General features: G+C 35.8%; 1 protein-coding gene across 1 annotated transcript in view; it reads left to right on the top strand.

Moving 5' to 3' along the window:
- Positions 1–20,686, top strand: part of LOC131485643 (butyrophilin subfamily 1 member A1-like) — a 102,897-nt gene that overhangs the window by 28,070 nt on the left and 54,141 nt on the right. The window contains 4 exon segments of the mRNA XM_058685370.1: positions 6,309–6,420; positions 6,422–6,582; positions 12,768–13,049; positions 18,905–19,018. Coding sequence (XP_058541353.1) covers positions 6,309–6,420; positions 6,422–6,582; positions 12,768–13,049; positions 18,905–19,018 — 669 coding nt within the window.

Below are 20,686 nucleotides of genomic sequence, written 5' to 3'. Positions count from 1 at the left end.
AGGCTGTGGTACATCTGGGTGGCTCAGTAGGTTGAGCTCCCAACTTGGGCTCAGGTCATGATCTCACAATTCATGAGTTCAAGCCCCACTTTGGGCTTTGTGGTGACAGCTTGGAGTCTGGAGCCTACTTTGGATTCTCTCTCTCTCTCTCTCTCTCTCTCTCTCTCTCTCAAATGCATAAACACTTTTTTAATTAAAACAAAGGGTTTAACAAGAGCAAATAAAAGAATTACATAATGATGAGAGGATTGCTCCAACAATAATATATAACAATTGTCACTATTTTTGCATCCATTATAGCAGCACCTAATTATATATAAAGAAAAATTAAAATATACAAAAGAAAATATTGACAGTAATGCAATAGTAATAGTGGCAGATCTTAACACCCTACTTACCAGATCATGCAGACAGAAAGTTAATAAGGAAAACATTGACCTTCAATGACATGTTAGACTAAAAGATTTAATAGATCTATTAACAATATTCTGCCTTAAATCAGCAGAATACATATTCTTCATAAGTGTATGGTACATTCTCTTGGATAGTTCCTATACTAAGCTGCAAAACAATGCTCAAGAAATGTAAGAATATTTAATCACCTGAAGTATCTTTGGAAAAAATAAAAAAAAAATATTGGATGTAGCAAAAGAACTTCTAAGAGGGAAGTTTATACTGATTGAGGCCCACTTCAGTAAACAAAAACAAAATTTTGAATAAAAAATACAGGTTTACATCTAAAAGAACTGGAAAAAGAAGAGTAAACACAGCCCAAAGTTAGTAGACAGAAGGAAATAATGAAAAGGAAAGATCAGAGTGGCCGTAAATAAAATAGATACAAAAGCAATGTACAAGGAATCAATGAAATTAAGTATTGATTCCTTGAGAAGATAAACAAAATCAATATATCTTTAGCCACAATTACCAAGAAAAAAAAAAAAAACGAGAGCCAAAAGAAAAATCAGAAATTAAAAAGAACATACAACTGATATCACAAAAATACAAAGAATCATAAAAGACTGCAGCAATCAGACTCTAACAAATAGAACAACCTAGAAGAAATAGATAGATTTTAAAATCATAGAGTCTTCCAATACTGAATCAGGAAAAAATAGAAAATCTGAATAGACCATTTAATAGTAAGAAAATTAAGTCCATAATAAAAAATGTTAACAAACAGAACTCCAGAAGCAGATGGCTTCAAAGGTGAATTCTAAAAGGCCTTTATTTATTTATTTATTTACTTACTTATAGTTTTCAGGAAGTTTAGTCATTTTTAAGAGAGAGGGATCACAGGTCAGGAAGGGTCAGAGTGAGAGGAGACAGAGAATCTCAAAGTGCAGAGCACTTCGGGGCACAAACTGACAAAGTGTGAGGTCATGACCTGAGCTGAAGTCGAGAGTCGGACACCTAACCAACTAAATCATCCAGGAGCCCCACAAAAATCTTTTAAGAAGAGGCAACACCAATTCTTATCAAACTTCCAAAAAAGCTCAAGAGGAAGATACGCCTACAAACTCATTGTACAAGGCCCAAAAAATCATGATTGCCAAGATAGAAAAACACACTATACAACACCCCCCAACACACACACACAAAGTACATACCAAAATCCCTGACGAACAAAATGCAAAAATCTTCAACAAAATGTTATCAAACTAAATTCAACAATACATTAAGAAGATCATACACCATGATCAAGAGAGATTTATTCTGAAAATGGAAGGATGGTCCAATATATGCAAATGAAACAACATGATGCTGTCATATTAACAAAATGAAGGATAAAAATATCATCTCAATTGATGCAGAAAAAAATTTGGCAAATTTTAATATCCATTTATGTAAAAAAAAACTCTCTACAAAATGCATATAGAAGTAACATATCTCAACTTAAGTTTGTATATGACGGACCCAGAACTAACATATTCAAGGAGCAAAGCTGAATGTTTTGCCTCTAAGATCAACAACAAGACAACGATACACAGTCTCAGCAATTCCATTTGACATAGTATTGGAGGTTCTACCAATAGCAATTATACCAAAAAATTTCACCCAAATTTAAAAACAAGTAAAACAGTCATGGTTTGTAAATTGTATGAAACTAGATATAGAAAACCTTATGTCTCAACCAAAAAAACTATTGGAACTTATAAATAAATTAGGTAAAGTTGCAAGATATGAAATCAATATACAGAAATATGTTGCATTTCTATACACTAAGAAAGATGAATTCAGTAAACAATCCTATTTACAACTGTGTTGAAAAAAGAATAAAATCCCTAAGAATAAATTTAATCAAGGAGGTGAAAGATCTGTTCTCTATAAAATGTAATATATTGTTAAAATTCCACACTACTCAAAAGAATTTCTCACAGAACTAGAAGAAATAATTCTAAAATTAGTATAAAATCATAAAAGACACCAAAGACCCCTGCCCCCCAAATGAGAGAAAAACAAAACTATCATGTTTCCTCATTTCAAACTGTATTACAAAGCTATATTAATTTAAAAGGTAGTATTGGTATAAAAACACTTACAGGGGTGTATTCGTGGCTCAGTCATTTAGTCTGACTCATGGCTCAGGTCATGGTCTCACAATTTCATGATTTCAAGTGCCGTGTTAGGCTCTGCACAGGCACCGCAGAGCCTGCTTGGGACTCTCTCTCTCATGGTGTCTCTATCTCTCTCAAAATAAATAAACAAGCTTAAAAACAGATATGGAAACAGGTGCCTGTGTAGCTCAGTAGATTGTGTATCTGACACTTGATTTCAGCTCAAACCAAAATTCCAGGGTCAAGGGATAGATCCAAGTATCAGTCTCTTCACTGAGTGTGGTGTTGTTTAAGAAGATTGGCTCTCTCTCCCTCTGCCACTCCCCCCTGATGACATGCTCTCTCTCTCTTTTTCTCTAAAAAAAAAAAAATAGGGCTTCTGACTTCAGCTCAGGAAATGATTTCAATGGGTCATGAGTTTGAGCCCCACATCTGGCTCTCTGCTGTCAGTGAAGAGCCCATTTCAGATCTTCTGTCTCTCTCTCTCTCTCTCTCTCTCTCTCTCTCTCTCTTGCTGTCCCTACTGTGCTCTCTTTCTCTCTCTCAAAAATAAATAAAAATTAAAATATTAAATAAAAATAATTTTAAAAGATACATAGATAATTAAATAGATATAAAGCCAGAAAATAAACTGATACTTATATGGCTAATTATATATTAGGCCATAAAGGATGAAAGCATAGACTTGTGAAAAAGTGCCTTCAATACACCACATCCAATAATAAACACAAAATAGTTTATAGACTTAAATATAAGATGAAAAACAATAAACTTCCTGGAAAAATATGTGATAAGCATTTTTATATCAGTTTTAGTGATATTTTTTGATCTATCTTCTCAGGCAAGAATAACAAAAAATTAATAATAACAAACAAGACTACATTAAATTAAAAAGGGTTTTCACAGAAAAGGAAACAATCTATACAACAAAGAAGCAACCTACTGAATTAAAGATATTGTCAAATGATATATCTAATAACGGGTAACATCCAAAAAAAAAATCCTATAATTCAATACATGGGAAATCTATGGATTTAAAAATGTGCAGAGAACCTAGATAAACATTTTTCAAAGAAGGCACACAGATGGCCAGTATACACATGAAAAGTTATTAAAAATCACTATTACAGAAATACAAATCAAAACCACAAAGACATAGTAGCTCACATCTGCCAGAATGGCTAATATCAAAAAAAAAAAAAAGAAATGACAAGTGTTGGTGAAGATGTGGAGAAGAGGAAATCTTCACAAATTTTTGGTGGGAATGTAAAAGGTACAATACTATGGAAAAAATGTGTATGTTCCTCAGAATATTAAAAAAAAAATAGAACTCCCATATGATTCAGTAGTCTACTTCTAAGCATTTGATAAACAAAACCACTTACTTGAAAAGACATATGTATTCCTATATTAAATGCAGGCTTTTTCTTTTACAATTGCCAAGATATGGAAACATTTTATGTCTGTGAATGGATAAATAGATAAAGAAAGAAGATACACACACACACACACACACACACACACACACAATGCGATAATAGTTACAAGAAAGAATAAAATCTTGAAACTTATGACAACATGGATGGAGACAGATATTATTATATTAAGTGATATAAGTGAGGCAGGAAAAGACAAATGCCATAAAATAGAAGTTATAAGTGGATTGTAAGAAACAAAAAACAAAACAAAACAAAACTAAATAAATGAACAAACAACCCAGAAACAGATTCCTAGTTACAGAGAACAAACTGATGGTTGTTGACAGATATGGGATGTTTGAATGGGTGAAACATGAAGGGAATTAAGATACATCATCTTTCGATTATAAAAGAAGACATGGAGATGTAATTTATAGCATAGGGAATATGGCCAACATTTTAACAACCTTATATGGTGATGGCAAGGACACATTTGGTGAACATTTTTATTAACATATATAAATATCAAATCACTATGGTATACATCTGAAATTAATACAACATAAAATGTAAATTATTCCTCAATAAAAAAAAAAAAGAAATGAATGGTTTTATTAACAACAAGCACTAGGGGCGCTTGGGTGGTTCAGTCAGTTAAGCGTCCACTTCTTGATCTTGACTCAGGTCATGATCTCGCAGTTCCTGAGATCAAGCTTAGTGTTGTGCTCTGCCCTGACAGAATGGAGCCTGCTTGGGATTCTCTCTCTCTCTCTGCCCCTCCCCTGCTCATGCTCTCTCCCTCTCAAAATAAATAAACTTTAATAATAATAATAATAATAATAATAATAAATAACAAACCAGAATGCAATGGCTTTGTAAGCACTCTGTAATCAATTTGGTCATGTGACAAGCAGTCCGTAAGATTTCAAGAAAGAAACAAACCTCACCCACTTTTCGAGCCAAGCTGGTTCATCTCTTATATATACATCTCAAAATATATGATAAAAAAAATTGTCTTTAAGTAAAATATTTTGACAGTAATTTTCATTTTAAATTCAACTAGTTATTGAGGTGGTTATCTGTGCTAGTTAGTTGCTTCTATCCAAAGGGAAAATAGAACTTTCCTTACATTTATGACATGTGAGCAGTTAGGACTTAAAGCCATGTATGCCTAAGTTAAACATACACAGATACAGAGTGAAAATGTTGCTAAACTTTTGATGTTGACATTTCAAAATGATAACCCTTACATCCTTAGGAAAGAAATATTTGAGGGGCACCTGGGTGGGTCAGTGGTTAAGTGCCTGATTTTTAATTTCAGCCCAGGTCATGATCTCATGATTTGTGATTTTGAGCCCAACGTGGAGCCCTGTGTTGGACTATGCACCAACAGCATGGAGCCTGCTTGGGATTTTCTGTCTCCGTCTTTCTTCACCTTTTCCCACTCTCTCTCTCTCTCTCTCTCTCTCTCTCTCTCTCTCTCTCTCTCTCTTTCTCTCTCTCTCAAAACAAATAAATAAACAAACAAACAAATAAATAAATAAAATAAACTTTAAAAATAAATATTTGAATTTCAATATTGGAAAAAATATTATGTAGCTCTCTAAAAGATTTACACCAGGTAGAAATTATTTTTTAAGATTGGTATTTAACCTATGGTTACTTGCTATGCCTATACTCAGAGAATTTACAGTAATGTTCTAGGAAATTGATGTTGTACACAGGATCTCATACTTATGTTCTAAAATGGGAAACTATTATATATAGTGTTCTAAGTTTTCTTAACATAAACACTTAATTTTAATATTTCACATTATATTTCATTATAGGTTATATTGTATTAGATAATACATGGTTTAAAGCAAGGAAACATTGGGTATTACTAACAGAATTTAATCCCTTGCCTTTCTAATTAAGTATTTAGTGGCAATTTATCATTCACTCACTCAATTTATTAATCACTGAATCAATCATTAGTTATTGACTGATTCAATATTCTCGTATGTTAAATATGATGATTATATTTTATAATACATGGAATTTTTATAAGACACACACACTGAGATTTATATAGTTTGAAATCCAGTCCTAGGAAAAAAGAAAGCACGATTAAATTTTGGTTAAGTACCTATGAGTGTTGCACATTGGCATCATGTCCTGTATTATCCTTTATGCTAACAGTGTATTTGGGCATCTTTGTTTTAAATCTGTTCATTAACTGGCTACAGCTTGCTATGTTAATTAAACTGGTCTAATTTTTTTACTGACCAGATGCTCACAACCATGCTTTTCAAGGTCTCAGTGTTGATTCCATTGTTTTAAAAATTATTTCCAGGACAATTCCAGGTAATGGGACCAAGAACACCAGTCATTGCCTTGGTTGGGGAAGAGGCTGTGGTTTCCTATCACCTCAGCCCATCAATGGATGCTCAGAACATGGAAGTGAGATGAGTACCAAGGGAGGACAGAATTCCTGAAGGAGAATATTACCAAAGGTCATGTTGCCTTAAGGATCCATCCCATCCAACCTTCCGATGGTGGGGATTATACATATTTCTTTGAAAGCTCCACTTTCTACAATGAAGCAAAATTCAAATTATTGGTCACAGGTGAGTCTCTTCAATGAAAACTCTTACACAAATTGCATTATTTTTCCATTAGCAGTCTAAAGTATTGGTGTATATGGATAGAGATGAGTAAATCTATACAAACACTATTTACTGCCAAGAAAGTTAAATATGTAAATCTAATTTAATCAGTGTCCCAACATTCTTGGGTGGTAGTGATACACATTTTCATCTTTTCTTTATCAACACTATTATTTCAAAGAAAAGAAAGAATAGGAATTATAGTATGTTCTTGTTGCGGGGTGTATGGCCAGAGTCACAAAAGATGAGTTCTAAAAGTGTAGTTAAGTAAAGGTTCTCAAATTCAAGTTGGAATGAGGCCCCGACTCCAGAATGAATCTTCCTTTCATTAGGATAATTGCTAAAGACTACGCACATAAAGTCAGCTAAGCAAGTGTGTTAATCAATTTAATGGTTTAGTTTTTCAAGCTAAGGAGTTTTACAGTTTCAGGTCCTAGATTTAAATCTTTAATCCAACTGTAGCTATTTTTTATGTACGGTGTAAGATTTTGCATTTTGCATGTAAACATTATTTTTCCCAGGAACCCTGGGTGGCTCAGTTGGTTAAGTGTGAAATCTTGGTTTTGGCTCAGGTCATGATCTGTCTCCTGGTTTGTGAGTTCAAGCCAACGTCAGGCTCGGTGCTGTAAGTGCAGAGCCTGCTTGGGATTCTCTCTCTGTCCCTCACTGTCTGCCCCTACCTTGTTCCCTGTTCCCTTTCCCTCTCCCCCTCCCCTCTCCCCTCTTCCTCTCCCTCTCTATCTCCCTCCCCCTTTCCCCCTCTCCCCCTCTCCCCCTCTCCCCCTCTCCCCCTCTCCCCCCTCCCCCTCTCCCCCTCTCTCTTCCTCAAATTCAACTCAAAGGTTGAATTTAGAGTTAATTGGCTTCTATAACACTAGGAAGGGTCAGGTGTGAAGGAAGATCTGGCCCTGGATGATGTTAGTGGCTCTAGGCATTCCTTATGTGCCTCAGCTGCTTTCAGCTGTGTAAACATATCCTAAGGCCTTGCACCTTCTCCAGCCCTTCTTCTTTGAAGTATTTTCCTTTGATGCTTCTCTCTTGAATCTCCCACATGTTCAATGGAGAAGACACCCAGAAATGATTCTTACTATCTTCTAACTCTCAGAAGGAGCTAAAAAGAGGCAGAAAGAATCTGAGCAGCCTGCCCTCAGGCTAGGTTTTCTGCACCTTGCTGCTGCCCACCCTGGGAATAGTCCAATCACATGTGGTCTTTCTCATTCTTAGTGTGACATCCTTGTTTTGAGCTTCAACAATTGTTAATTTGTTGACACGATTTCTAGAATCTCCTTTACAATCTTTTATTTCAAGAACATGAAGTTTTCTAATGCAACTTTTTATTGATTTTTCCCAATCATATATGCAAGAAAAGTGGTGTTTCCTAACCAAGCACATTTTTTTAATAAAACTATGAGAAAGCCTGTGCCAACTTCTTTAATTTACAATGTGGAAAAATATTACAAATAATACCCTTGAATTCTACCCATCTTTTTATGAAGCCCAGAAGCCCCACAACACTCAAAGAAATTTGGTTCCCTTTCTCTTGTTCAGTATAGACAGTAGAAATATGTGGATTTTATATTCCAACTAAGTAAAAAATTTTCATATAAAAATTTCACATTCAAAATTAATAAAAAGAGATGTACTTCTAAATTCTTAAGAAGTTGTGTCACCCTTTGGCCTATTATAATACAAACTTGTATATAAATATTGAGATAATAAGTAATCACAACTAAGTTTGTAGGAATACAGAATTTTCCCCCCAAATTACTTCTGTGCTCCCTAAATGTAGGTGGGCTGCTTTTTCTACCATATTTTGTTGATTATATGGGAGTCATATCATTTTTGAATCTACTATCCTCATTTATTATAGATCAGAAAAATAAAGTCCTATACAATTCAATCCTCTTACCTCCTCCAGTTGAATTATCCATGACCTTCTGTAGTTATTCCTGGGAAGGATCCCTTTATGCCCAATACCATATCACTGCAATGTAGTGTCTGGTGATGAGGTTTTTGGCATGATAGTGGGGTTCATGAGGTCCAGAGCCAATGACCAAGAAAGAAATCTTGAAGACGTGTTGGCTGTGAAAAGGTAATTTTATTAAAGCACGTGGACAGGACCCATGGTCAGAAAGAGATGTGCTGGGACCATGAAGAGACACTGGTTATATACTATGGAGCTGGGGAAGGTAGAGTCCAGGGCAAGTTTCCAGTGAGATTTTCATATGCTAAAGAAGACTCACAGGATACTGGAGGCCTAGCTATTGTCAGGCTAAGGTTGTTTTTCCCTCTAGCAAAGCATTAACATTATGACAGAAAGGAGTTCCAGGAGAAACCTTTTACTCTGCCAGCCCCAAGTATTTGTCAATAGGCTGCAGGTTATAAGGTAACTTAGTTCTATCTGCCATTTCCTTCTGCCTTTGTTTCCCACATCACTATGGAGAAGTGATGGAGACTTAAATCCTGAAGGACTATGATCTCTATCAGTTAAATATTTGTTTTTCCCTTTCCTTTTTTTTTTCTTTTTTAGCATCCAGGGGTAATTGAGGAATATCACACATATCCCACCTGCTGTGTGGGGGGACTGGGGTTTCACCCTGTCAGCTTGCCTTATGCTCCTTAGTCATCTGGTGCTATCTGGCCTTGTAGTTTTCATTTGTGCCAGATCTTCAGATCAAGTTCTTCATTTTCTCTAGCTGGATACCTCATATTTTCCTGTGACTTCCTTAGTTACTGTGATTTCTGGCATGCATTTCTTTGATGTATTTTTCCTTCCTGGAGGAGTGACATTTTCCCCAGAGTTACTTATCAGTTCCTAAAAGAAGTGGCAGTCATTGCAGGCAGCTTCACGGTCCTATACTATCTCCTTGAGAAAGGATTCTTCTATACCTTGAATCAAAACAGATTTAACTCATTCCCTATTCTTTTTATATATCTAGAAGGTCCTGGGTAAAAAAAAAAAATCTGCAGAACCCACAACTTCAGTAAACACCTATATTAAATTTTACGTGAAATCAATAAGCATCACTGCCCTTTATTATCTAACTAGTTTGACACTTATAGAGTACAGGTAAGCAAATCCATCAATCAATAACTATTAGGGCAACCACAAATATAGGTTGAAAACTTAACCAAAATATTTTCTAAGAGATAGGAAATAAAATTGAAGGCACTTATATTAGGTGACACAATCAGATGGTCTCATAATGGTGAAAACTATGGGATTTCTCTCCCTGCCATGGTCATAAGACAATAAAAATTCCAGACTCTCAAATAGGTAAAGAATGTATTAAAGTCAGCCTATGCTGTATCAGAAACTATCCAGGCTTCAAGTATGCCAGCTAGAAATGCACAGTAGTAGGAGAACTATGGTGACCTATTTTCCTCTCTTACTGACAGTCTTTTCTCCACTTTGATCCTTCAGTCCTGACTTGATCATTCATAAGACAACATTAATGGCCAAAGCAACACATGGAGTACATGTTTGAAGCCTGTAAAATTATCCATACTCATCACTCCTAATTCCCACTCCTATTTTTAATTGATACTGGATCCAAAAGTTGTGTTCTACCTTTAGCCCCAACATTTAATAAGACAAAAAGAATGGCATAATTCAAAGTACAACTTTACTCTTCTCTCTCCAAAAAATCGTAAATGAAATAAACACTCATTGTGTTTCTACAAGGGCCTGGTAACTATAATCCTGTCTTTAGAAAATGCCCATCCAAAATCACATTTCCCTTCAACTCTTAGCAGGTAGCCTAAATACATGAAATACAATGGGATGGCCTTTCAAGGGAAATGATCCCGGCAAATGAAATATTTATTTGTATTCTTTATTAATTACTTCTTTAAGATAAATAATGTTGGGGTGCCTGGGTGCTCATCAGTTAAGCATCCGACTCTTGGTTTCAGATCAAGTCATGATCTCACAGTTTGTGAGTTCGTGCCCTGCATTGGGCTTCATGCTGACAGCACAGAGTCTGCCTGGGATTCTCTCTCTCTCTCTCTATCTCTCTCTCTCTCTGCCTGCCCTCTGCTCTCTCTCTCTCTCTCTCAAAATATACAAACCTATTTTTAATATATATATATTTACAAACCTATTTTTAATATATATATATACAAAATGTACATATATATATGTACAAAATATACAAACCTGTTTTTAATATATATATATATAATTTAAAAAGATGAATATTTATTTTTACAACCTAGTAAGCACTTTATATGGAGTAATCTTTACACAAATCATATGAATTGAGACTTTTTATCCTGGTTTTGCAAAAAGGGAATGGAGGCATAGAGAGATTGAGTTATTAGATACACTGGGTCGCTAGTCCCAGCAAGTACAAGTGTAATCCTTTGACTCAAGAGCTTATCCTCATACCTGATGCTCTACTGATCCTCAAAGCCATTGTATTCTGAAAATACCATGTATCATTACTGGCACTGGAGGGTACCATTGTGCCATCTAAGTCATCACTAGCTTGACACACTATTTACTAGTCACCTCATGGTGTTTCTTTGAGATCTGACCATCCATGCAATATCAGATGACATTAGACAATTTTCCTTCATCAATTTCATAGAAGGACTGTCATTACAAATTACCACAAGTTGGATAGCCTGAAAACAAGAGAAATTTATTTTCTCACAGTTCTGGAGACCAGAGTCCACAATCAAGGTGTCATCAGGGTTATGGACCCATGGAAGCATCTAAGAAGAATTGTTCCTTGCCTCTTCCAGCTTCTGGTGGCCTCAGACATTCCTTGGCTTTTCTTGGGGTCTTTCCAATCTCTGCCTCCATCTTCACAGGGCCAATTTCCTTGTGTCTCTGTATCCAAATTTCTTTCTTTTTATGTAGATCACAATCATTTTGGAATAGGACCCACCAATTCCAGTATAATTTCATCTTTACTAATTGCATATACAGAATGGTAACCAAATAAGGGCACCAATGTTGGCAGTTACAGCTTGAAAATATCTTATCAGAAGACAAAATTCAACCCAAAAGAAGGATAGGCCTATCCCAGTAAATTTTATATTTTCTTTTGTTATAGACTGTATTAGTTACTATACATAAAAATGTATGGAATGCTACACACCTATTCAATGAACTGTAATATATAGTAGCTTAAACCAGAGTTTCTTTTCTTCTGAGCTACAGGGAGAAAGGAGCTGGAGCTGGAAGAGTGGGTACACACTGTGAGGTTTACATATTTCTTTTATCTTGATATTTTGCCGTATCCACATAATTCACTTTTGAAGATGACGCACAGGCACTTTCTGTGCTCCAGCCCTTGAGAGGGAGAAAAAATAAGTGTATCTCCTTTCACTGAGGGAAATATTCTAGAAGGCACACAAATAATTTCCCTTTCATAACATTTCCACCAGCATATCAAGGCCACTCCTAAATATGAGGGGGTTTGTAATATACAGTTTTAAACTACACTGGCCTATGTATAGTTAAAACTTACATTATTCCTCAAAATATTCAATCCAAATTGGTAGCTGTATAATAACTTCTTTAAAGAGGTGCCTGCATGGCTCAGTCAAGTCAGTTAAGCATCTGACTTCAGCTCAGGTCATGTTCTCACTGTTTGAAAGTTTGAGTCCTGCATTGGGCTCTGTGATGAGAGCTCAGAACCTGGAGCCTGCTTCAGAATCTGTGTCTCCCTCACTCTCTATCCCTCCTATGCTCTCTTTCTCTCTCTCTCAAAATAATAAATGTAAAAAATGAAAAAAATTCTTTAAATTAAGGTTTAAAATACATTTGGAAAATAACTAGCAATTTGCTACAGAAAACCACCAACTGATGTGCTCCTTTAACTTTAGAGGCTGCAAATGTATTGGTAGGATGTTCTACCCAACAACTTCAAAAATCATCAGATAAAATAGTAACATTTCAGCTGGGAGGTAGTAAAATAGAACAATTAATATAGACACGCTTGGTAGGTGGGTGTTTTGTTAAATGTTAATACTTGTGATTTTTTTTTCTGCAAAGTTCTTTGCGGCTAGTTATTCTTCTAACTACTACTTTTATAAATAAGAAAATTTATTTTCATAGAAGTTAAATAAAAGGTAAAATGGCAACAAAACTCTTGCAAATGCTTACTTTCTCTGTCTCTCTTTGGCTGTCCAAGTTCCAGGTACGGCTCCTCATATTCATCTACAGCCTGGCAGTAAGAGGGGCATTAAATTGACCTTCAGATCCATGGGGTGTTTTCCAGAGCCTGAAGTACAACGGAGGGACTTTCAAGGGTTGCACTTGGCACCAGCCTCTGAGACAAAGAGAAAAGAAGAAAATGGGCTGTTTCATCTGGAATCATCTATCACAGTGAATACAAGTTCAAGAGCAGATGTGTCCTGTGTTATAAGGAACCTAATACTCAGTGTGGAGAAGGAGGTGCATATCTCCATGACAGGTCAGTTCCCTCCAAAGTCAGTATCTTGAGAGATCAATGCTGATCATGGAGGTCTTACTGGCAAGGAGCTATGACTGACAGACCTAGAAGAATATTCTAGTTTATCCATTTCTAACTCTTAATGTGGAGAACTTGGAAAAATTAATATTTTGTCTTGTGGTAGAAATGTCATCATTCTACTTTATACAATGAATATATCAGTGCACAAAAGTATTCAAAAGTTAATAATGTTTTTGAAGAAAATTTCAAAGTTCCTCCTAAATTTCTCCCAATCCTACTGCTTAGAGAAAGTTTATTTTCACAATTTTCTGTTTTCTCCCATCTTTCAAATTGAATTTGAATCCTGACAGTGCCATTTAGCAGCTTCATGGTCTTTGGTAAGTATTGACCTGTCTGTGCTCAGTTCCCACCAGTTAAATTGGGATAATCATAGTCTACCTCATAAAATTAATATCACAGGTAGAGAAGAGCTCAGACATTCCAGTCTACTCTTTATCCATATCCAAAGTGATTCTTCAAAGAAATAGTTTCCCAAATGATCTCACCCAACTTCCTGGATATGCAAATATCTTTATTTGAAGTATTGCAGGCTGTCAACAACACTCTTTATTTCTTGCCCTTTCTTACCTGTCCCACTTCATCTTTCACTGTTCTTTTCTATTGTCTCCAATTCCTCCTACCCCACATTAATTCTCTAAACACATTCCTGTAATACCCCATGTAAACTGTTTGACACATTTCTTCTAGTTACCTGTAACTAAGAATTTCCTATTCAAACCATTCTGTGTTAAGTGCCCTTTTTACTCATACATTATATTGATTGTATGTTTCACTATTTCTCCAGAATGAATATAAACTCCTGAGGACACTATTTTTTTTTATTTTTTTAACGTTTATTTATTTTGGGGACAGAGAGAGACAGAGCATGAATGGGGGAGGGTCAGAGAGAGGGAGACACACAATCTGAAACAGGCTCCAGGCTCTGGGCTGTCAGCACAGAGCCCGACGCGGGGCTCTAACTCATGGACCGCGAGATCATGACCTGAGCCGAAGTTGGCCGCATAACCGACTGAGCCACCCAGGCGCCCCCACTATATCTATTTTTAATATCCCCATTACTTAGAAAAATACTGAGCCTCAAAATATTTTTGTACATACAAATGAATTAAAATTTGTGTGACCTTTTAAGTGTCATTTATATTGTGCTTTAGTTTGGGAGGTCACATTGGTTTAAGATCATTAGAGAGAGAACTTCAGGTTGAAAATGTGAAAGAAACACATATACCAGAATAGTGATAACATATTTTTTTAAATGCTCATATATTTATATGTACATACATACATGTTTGAGGTCATCCATTAAAAATTATGCAGTTATCTTGGGGCCTCTGGGTGGCTCAGTCAGTACCTCTTTGAAATAACAATATTAAATGGAGAAAATATCAATCATTTTTACTGATTTCAGTTCTTAGCTGACAGATAAAAGAAATGGTGAATTGAAATTACCTCTGTCTCAAGAACCTAGAATTCTATTTGGCTTATTATTCAAGATGTCACAATTTCTCCTTTAATCTTTAGAAAAAAGCTCCACATGCTTCTCAGTCATATTGGCACATTGTCAAGGTCGGTCACATATATGTTTATGTAGAAAATAATTGCATAGAAAGGACACATGGAAAAGCCAGTTTGGGGAACTGTAGGAGAAAGGATGAAAATGAATACTTGTTCTTTTTGATCAATCTGGCTAGGGTTTATCAATGTTGTCATTCTTTCATTGAACCAGATCCTGGTTGCATTGATCTGTTCTACTGTGTTGTTGTGGTTTTTTGTTGTTGTTGTTTGTTTGTTTTGTTTTTGTTTTAATTTCCATATCACTGGTTTCTGCTAAAATCTTTATTATTTCCCTTCTTGGGCTGGTTTTGGGCTTTATTCACTGTTCTTTTTCCTGGTCCTTTATGTGTAAAGTTCAGTTGTGTATTTGAGACATGTCTTCCTTCTTTAGGAAGGCCTGGATTGCTATATACTTACCTCTTATTAATGCTTTTGCTGCATCCCAGAGTTTTAGGGTTGCCATATTTTCATTTTCATTGGCTTCCATGTAGTTTTTAATTTCTTCTTTAATATTTGGTTAACTCATTCATTCTTGTGTAGAGTATTCTTTAATCTCAAAGTATTTGTGGTCCTTCCAATTTTTTTTTCTTGTGGTTGATTTCAGTTTTCATAGCATTGTGTCTAAAAATATGTGTGATATGATACTGATCCTTTTGTACTTGTTGAGGGCTGATTTGTGACTCAGTATATTATCTATTCTGGAGAACATTCCATGTGTACTCTAGAAGAATATGTATTCTGCTGCTTTAGGATAACATGTTCTGAATATATTTGTTAAGTCCATCTGGTCCAGTGTGTCATTCAGAGTCATTGTTTCCTTGTTGATTTCCTGCTTAGCTGATCTGTCCATTGCTGTAACCAGGGTGTTGGTTCCCTACAATTATGGTCATTATCAATGAGTTTCTTTATTCTGTGGTTAATTGATTCATATATTTGGGTGCTTTCAATTTGTGGACATAAATATTGACAATTGTTAGATCTTATGATCTAATGGCCTTTTTCATCTCTTGTTACAGTCTTTGTTTTACAATGTAGTTTGTCTGATATAAGTATGGCTACTCCGTCTTTCTTCTGATGCCCATTAGCATGACAGATGCTTCTCCATCATCTCACTTTAAATTTGCTGGTGCCTTTAGGTATAAAATGAGTCTCTTGTAGGTAGCACATAGATGGATTTGGTTTTCTTATCATTCTGTAACCCTTTTTTTTTTATTGTAGCATTTAATCCATTGACATTTGGAATGATTATTGAAAGATTTGAATTTAGTGCCATTGTGCTACCTGTACACTTGTTCTTTCTGGTGGTGTTCTCTGGTCCTTTCAAGTCTTTGTTGCTTTTGGTCTTTTTAATTCATTTTTTGTTTCATTTTTGTGTTATCTCCACTCAAAGAGTCCCCTTTATAATTCTTGCAGGGCTGGCTTAATGCTCTGGAACTACTTTAGTTTTCATTGTCTGGAAACTCTTTATCTCTCCTTCTATTTTGAATGACAGTCTTCTTGGATAAGGAATTCTTGGCTGCATACTTTTCTGATTCAGCATGTTGAATATGTCTTTCCATACCCTTCTGGCATGCCAATTTTCTATAGATAGATCTACTGTAAAACTGATCTGTCTTCCTTTGTAACTTATGGCCTTTTTTCCTCCCTGATGCTTTCATAATACTTTCCTTGTCTGTCTATTTTGTGAATTTGACTATGACATGCCTTGGTGATGATTGTTTTTTGTTTGTTTGTTTGTTTGTTTGTTAATCTAATGGAAGTTCTCTGTGATTCTTGGATTTTGATGTCTGTGTCCTTACCCATATTAGGAAAGTTTTCAGCTATAATTTACTCACATATATTTTCTGCAACTGTTTCTCTCTGTTCCTCTTCTGGGATACCTCTAATTCTAATGTTATTTCTTTTTAATGTCACTTAGTTCTCTAAGTCTTGTATCATGATCTTTTTGCCTTTGTTTCTTTCTTTTTTTCTGCTTCATTATTTTCCATAATTTTTTTTTATATCACTTATTGACTCCTCTGCTTCATCTACCCTTGCCATCACAGGATGTATTTGAGATTGCATCTCAGTTATAACATTTTTAATTTTAGCTGACTAGATTTTAGGTTTGTTTTTTTAATCTCTCCATGAATGGATTATCTTGTGTCTTCAATGCTTTTTTTTTTCAACCTCAGCTAGTGTTCTTATAATCATGGTTTTAAATTCTAGTTCAGAAATCTTACTTATATCAGGCTTAAGTCCCTGGCCATCATTTCTTCCTGTTCTTTCTTTTGGGGTGAATTATTCCATATTGTCATTTTGAAGGAAGAAAATTAATTAATAAAATTAAAAATTATAAAATTAAAAAGAAAAAAAAATCTAATAACGGAAGTTAGATCCTAGGTATGTTTCAGTCTGCTTGTTGAGAGAAGCTTGATAGAATAGAGAAAAAAAGAGAAATTAAAGAAAAAAAAATTAAAAAAATATATTTAAATAGTAAAATGGAATAAAATAAAATGGAATAAAAATATTTTAATAAAAAAACGAAAAAAATACACTTTTTGTATCAAAGGAAGAGAAAAAAAAAGAAAAATAAAAGAAAACAATTGAGCAAAAAAGAAGCAAAGAAATGAATAAATAAATGAACCAGCAAACACAATTAAACTTGAATGAAGTTGCATCCAGTTTTCCCTAGAAATGAAACTTTGAAGCACTATATAGTCCAGAGACTAAGCTGTGCTGGTTTTCTGGGAGGGTGTGCCTGGAGGGCACAGTTGGGAGGGATTGGCATAATGACTCCGTTCTCCACTAGGTGGCACTCCTTAGCTTACCAGTGTGGGCCAGTGTGTCTGGCATGCATTTGTGTGGGAGAAGTGGAAGTGGCTTCACCCAGCTCCCTAGTCTCTGGCACAGGAATTTCTCGCTCTCACCCACCTATGATCAAGCACCTCTCCTTTGTCTCAGGCCTCCATCCACTCCCTGCCACTACTCTGTCTCTGTCCAAGCTGTCTGCCTGCCATCTGGCACCTCCCTCCAGAGTTTTTTTCTCTGATGGGGATGTATTTCTACACCCCACTTTGGGTTTGACCCATCTCTCCTGTCAGGAAGAGGGTCTCACTAAGCAATGGCTGGGTGCCGGCTTGCCCCAGAAAATGTTCCTGCAATCTCACAGCAGCAGAGTTCCAGAGATTATGGCAAATTACAACACATAGCCAGAGCCAGGTTTCAGTGTACTCTGACATCTTTGTCCCAATACCAGCAAACATGGCTTCTCTCCGGGGTCCACTGGGGCCTTTGCCTGTGAGTAGACTGTATGGCCTCTACCAAATGCTCTCCAAGCAGGGAAGCCACTTCTCCCCATGCACACATGGATCCCTTAGACCCCGCTGTCGGCTCCTGAAAATTCAACCTGCTTCCTCATCAGAGCTCTGCCAGGCACTCAGCTCCAAAACTTCAGACTGTGCTCCACTGTTTAGAGAATCTTGGTGGTACTGAGACTCTCTCCTTTCTTTCCATCAATGGTTTTGGGAAACAGATTTCTTGTTCAGTCCCCTGCAAGTGTTTTCACTCATCTCTCTTTCTCTCCGACTATATTGGGGAGAGTACTTTTCTTGAGCAATCCCAATGCGCCACATTCTCCCCTCTCATCTCTTTCTTTTTCTGCCCTCTCTCTGCATAAATAGCTCCCTATCCTCCACAGCTCTGCGGCTTTTCTCTCCCCAATTTACCTCTCCACACCGTGTACCAGCTGCGTTCACTGGCTTAAATTATGCAATTTTTCACGTAAATTCTCAGATTAATTTCCTATTAGTTTTAAAATAGTTTAATGCTGGGGCGCCTGGGTGGCGCAGTCGGTTAAGCGTCCGACTTCAGCCAGGTCACGATCTCGCGGTCCGTGAGTTCGAGCCCCGCGTCAGGCTCTGGGCTGATGGCTCAGAGCCTGGAGCCTGTTTCCGTTCTGTGTCTCCCTCTCTCTCTGTCCCTCCCCCGTTCATGCTCTGTCTCTCTCTGTCCCAAAAATAAATAAAAAAGTTGAAAAATAAAAATTAAAAAAAAATAAAATAAAATAGTTTAATGCTGATATAGCTGTGTTTTCAGGGATGAGACAAGCCCAGGGCTCCTATACTGCTCTGCCATCTTAACTCCTCTCTGTACCATTCCTAAAAAATGTCACCTAAAAAACAAAATCTTGTGATTTGTTCCCAGTAGCCAAATCCCCTGATGCCAAGCTGGACACTAAGATAAATGATTTCTATTTTTTTCAGATGACTTGTTCCCCAAGGACTGTCCTTGGGCAGTGGGGTTTGCCCTTCCGCTGTCTTTCTTGGCCATTGGTATAACAGCCTGTGTTCTACTTCTGTGTTCCAGAAAAGCCAAAGGTAAATGGAATTTTAAAAAAAGTGGATATTAGCTTCATTTGTAGAAAATTATAGTATAATAGAAACAAAAACTCATAAGTGGTCTATAGTTGGTTTTTAGCATTTAAAATTGGGAACAAGAAAACATGAACAGAAAAAAATAATTCCATCTACAAACTCATGGCTCTGAATGCTTTTCAGATAATACAGGTTGTGTGTTCAAGGTCATTTATTTCATCAACAACAACAACAAAATATGCTTTGTTATCTGACAAATGTGCGGGCTTGGAATATTGATTATTTGTCTATGTGTTTGTTTATGCACCCAGAGATAATCAAATTATCTGTAACATAATTTAACTGAAACCTTAGTTTAGCATTTGGATGGTATTTTCTGTTATCAGAATGCCATTGTTCTCTAATATTTGTTGGGGGGTTCAGGTTAGAGCAATATTCAGAACATTTGTTTGTGAGCATAAGTAAAAAGATATTAACAAATGAGAGTTCTTATCCAGGCCATGACTGCCTGTGACTTCCTTTCTCCAGGCCCTAGAAAATAATGTCTCATAAGAGAGTTTGTTTCTCTGTGCTCTAACTTGATTACTTTTCTCTACACAAGACTGACTACCCACAGCCTATGGCACTCCTGTGCCTCACTCTCAATGTATTCAGGGAGTTCTTTAAACAAATGCTTTCTTCAGAGATAATATCAGTACTGTAGAAAGCCTTAGCAGCTATTCCTGTAGAACTTAGATATATTTCTATTCAGTTTTTTCTACATTGATTGAATTTCCTGTATCTTGAGGGCAACATGCCAGTCAACATGATTTACCTCCACTAGGTAAGAGAAGAGAATCAGGACAGTGACCAAAAGTAAAAAAAAAAAAAAAAAAAAAAGACAACAATAACAACAAACACTGACTGTGAAGAGATGCATTGCATTGTGTTAAAGTTCTTTTATCACTTGTCAGTTCAAGCAAATTATATAGTTCATACCCTTAAATTTTTGTACAACATATAAATCTCTCAAAATATCCAATGTTTACTTGGTCAATTTTAAAAGGTAGTTTTTCTAAAAATGTGGGATATATATTTTTCAAGGCAGAAAAATGGTATTTATCAGCTAGAGCATAGTATATCAAAACATAAGAACCTTACTGGGCATTGTTTGAATAAATTGTCTAAAAGGCTAATTATGTGGAAACCTTACCTAAATTTACAATTCTAGTGTCAACGCTTATTATCAATCTACCAAATCAATCAATAATTATTTTATTTAATTGAAAACAATTGTTGACTATACTGGAATTAAAATGCAAAAAACTTAATTAAAATGTGTAGCTGACAAACAATATTACATTAGTTTCAAGTGTACAATATAGTGATAAAACAACTATTTATGCTTTGTTCACCACAAATGTAGCCACCATTTATCATTATACAGCTATTATAATATCATAAATTATATTCTCCACACTGCAGTTTTCAATCATGAGAATTATTCATTTCATAACTGGAATCCTGTACCTCCTACATTACCCCTTCACCCCTTCACCCCCACTTCTGCAACCACCAGTTTGTTCTCAGTACTTATGGGCTTGGTTCTGTTTTGTTTGTTTTGAAATCATATGGTTTTTGTCTTTGTGTGACATCTCACCAAAATAACCTCGTTTCATCCATGTTGTTGCA

The sequence above is a fragment of the Neofelis nebulosa genome, chromosome 1, assembly GCF_028018385.1.
Source record: "Neofelis nebulosa isolate mNeoNeb1 chromosome 1, mNeoNeb1.pri, whole genome shotgun sequence".
NCBI classification, from domain to species: Eukaryota; Metazoa; Chordata; class Mammalia; order Carnivora; family Felidae; genus Neofelis; species Neofelis nebulosa.
The sequence above is the reverse complement of the archived record's forward strand: the minus strand, read 5'-3'. Positions and strand labels throughout refer to the sequence as shown.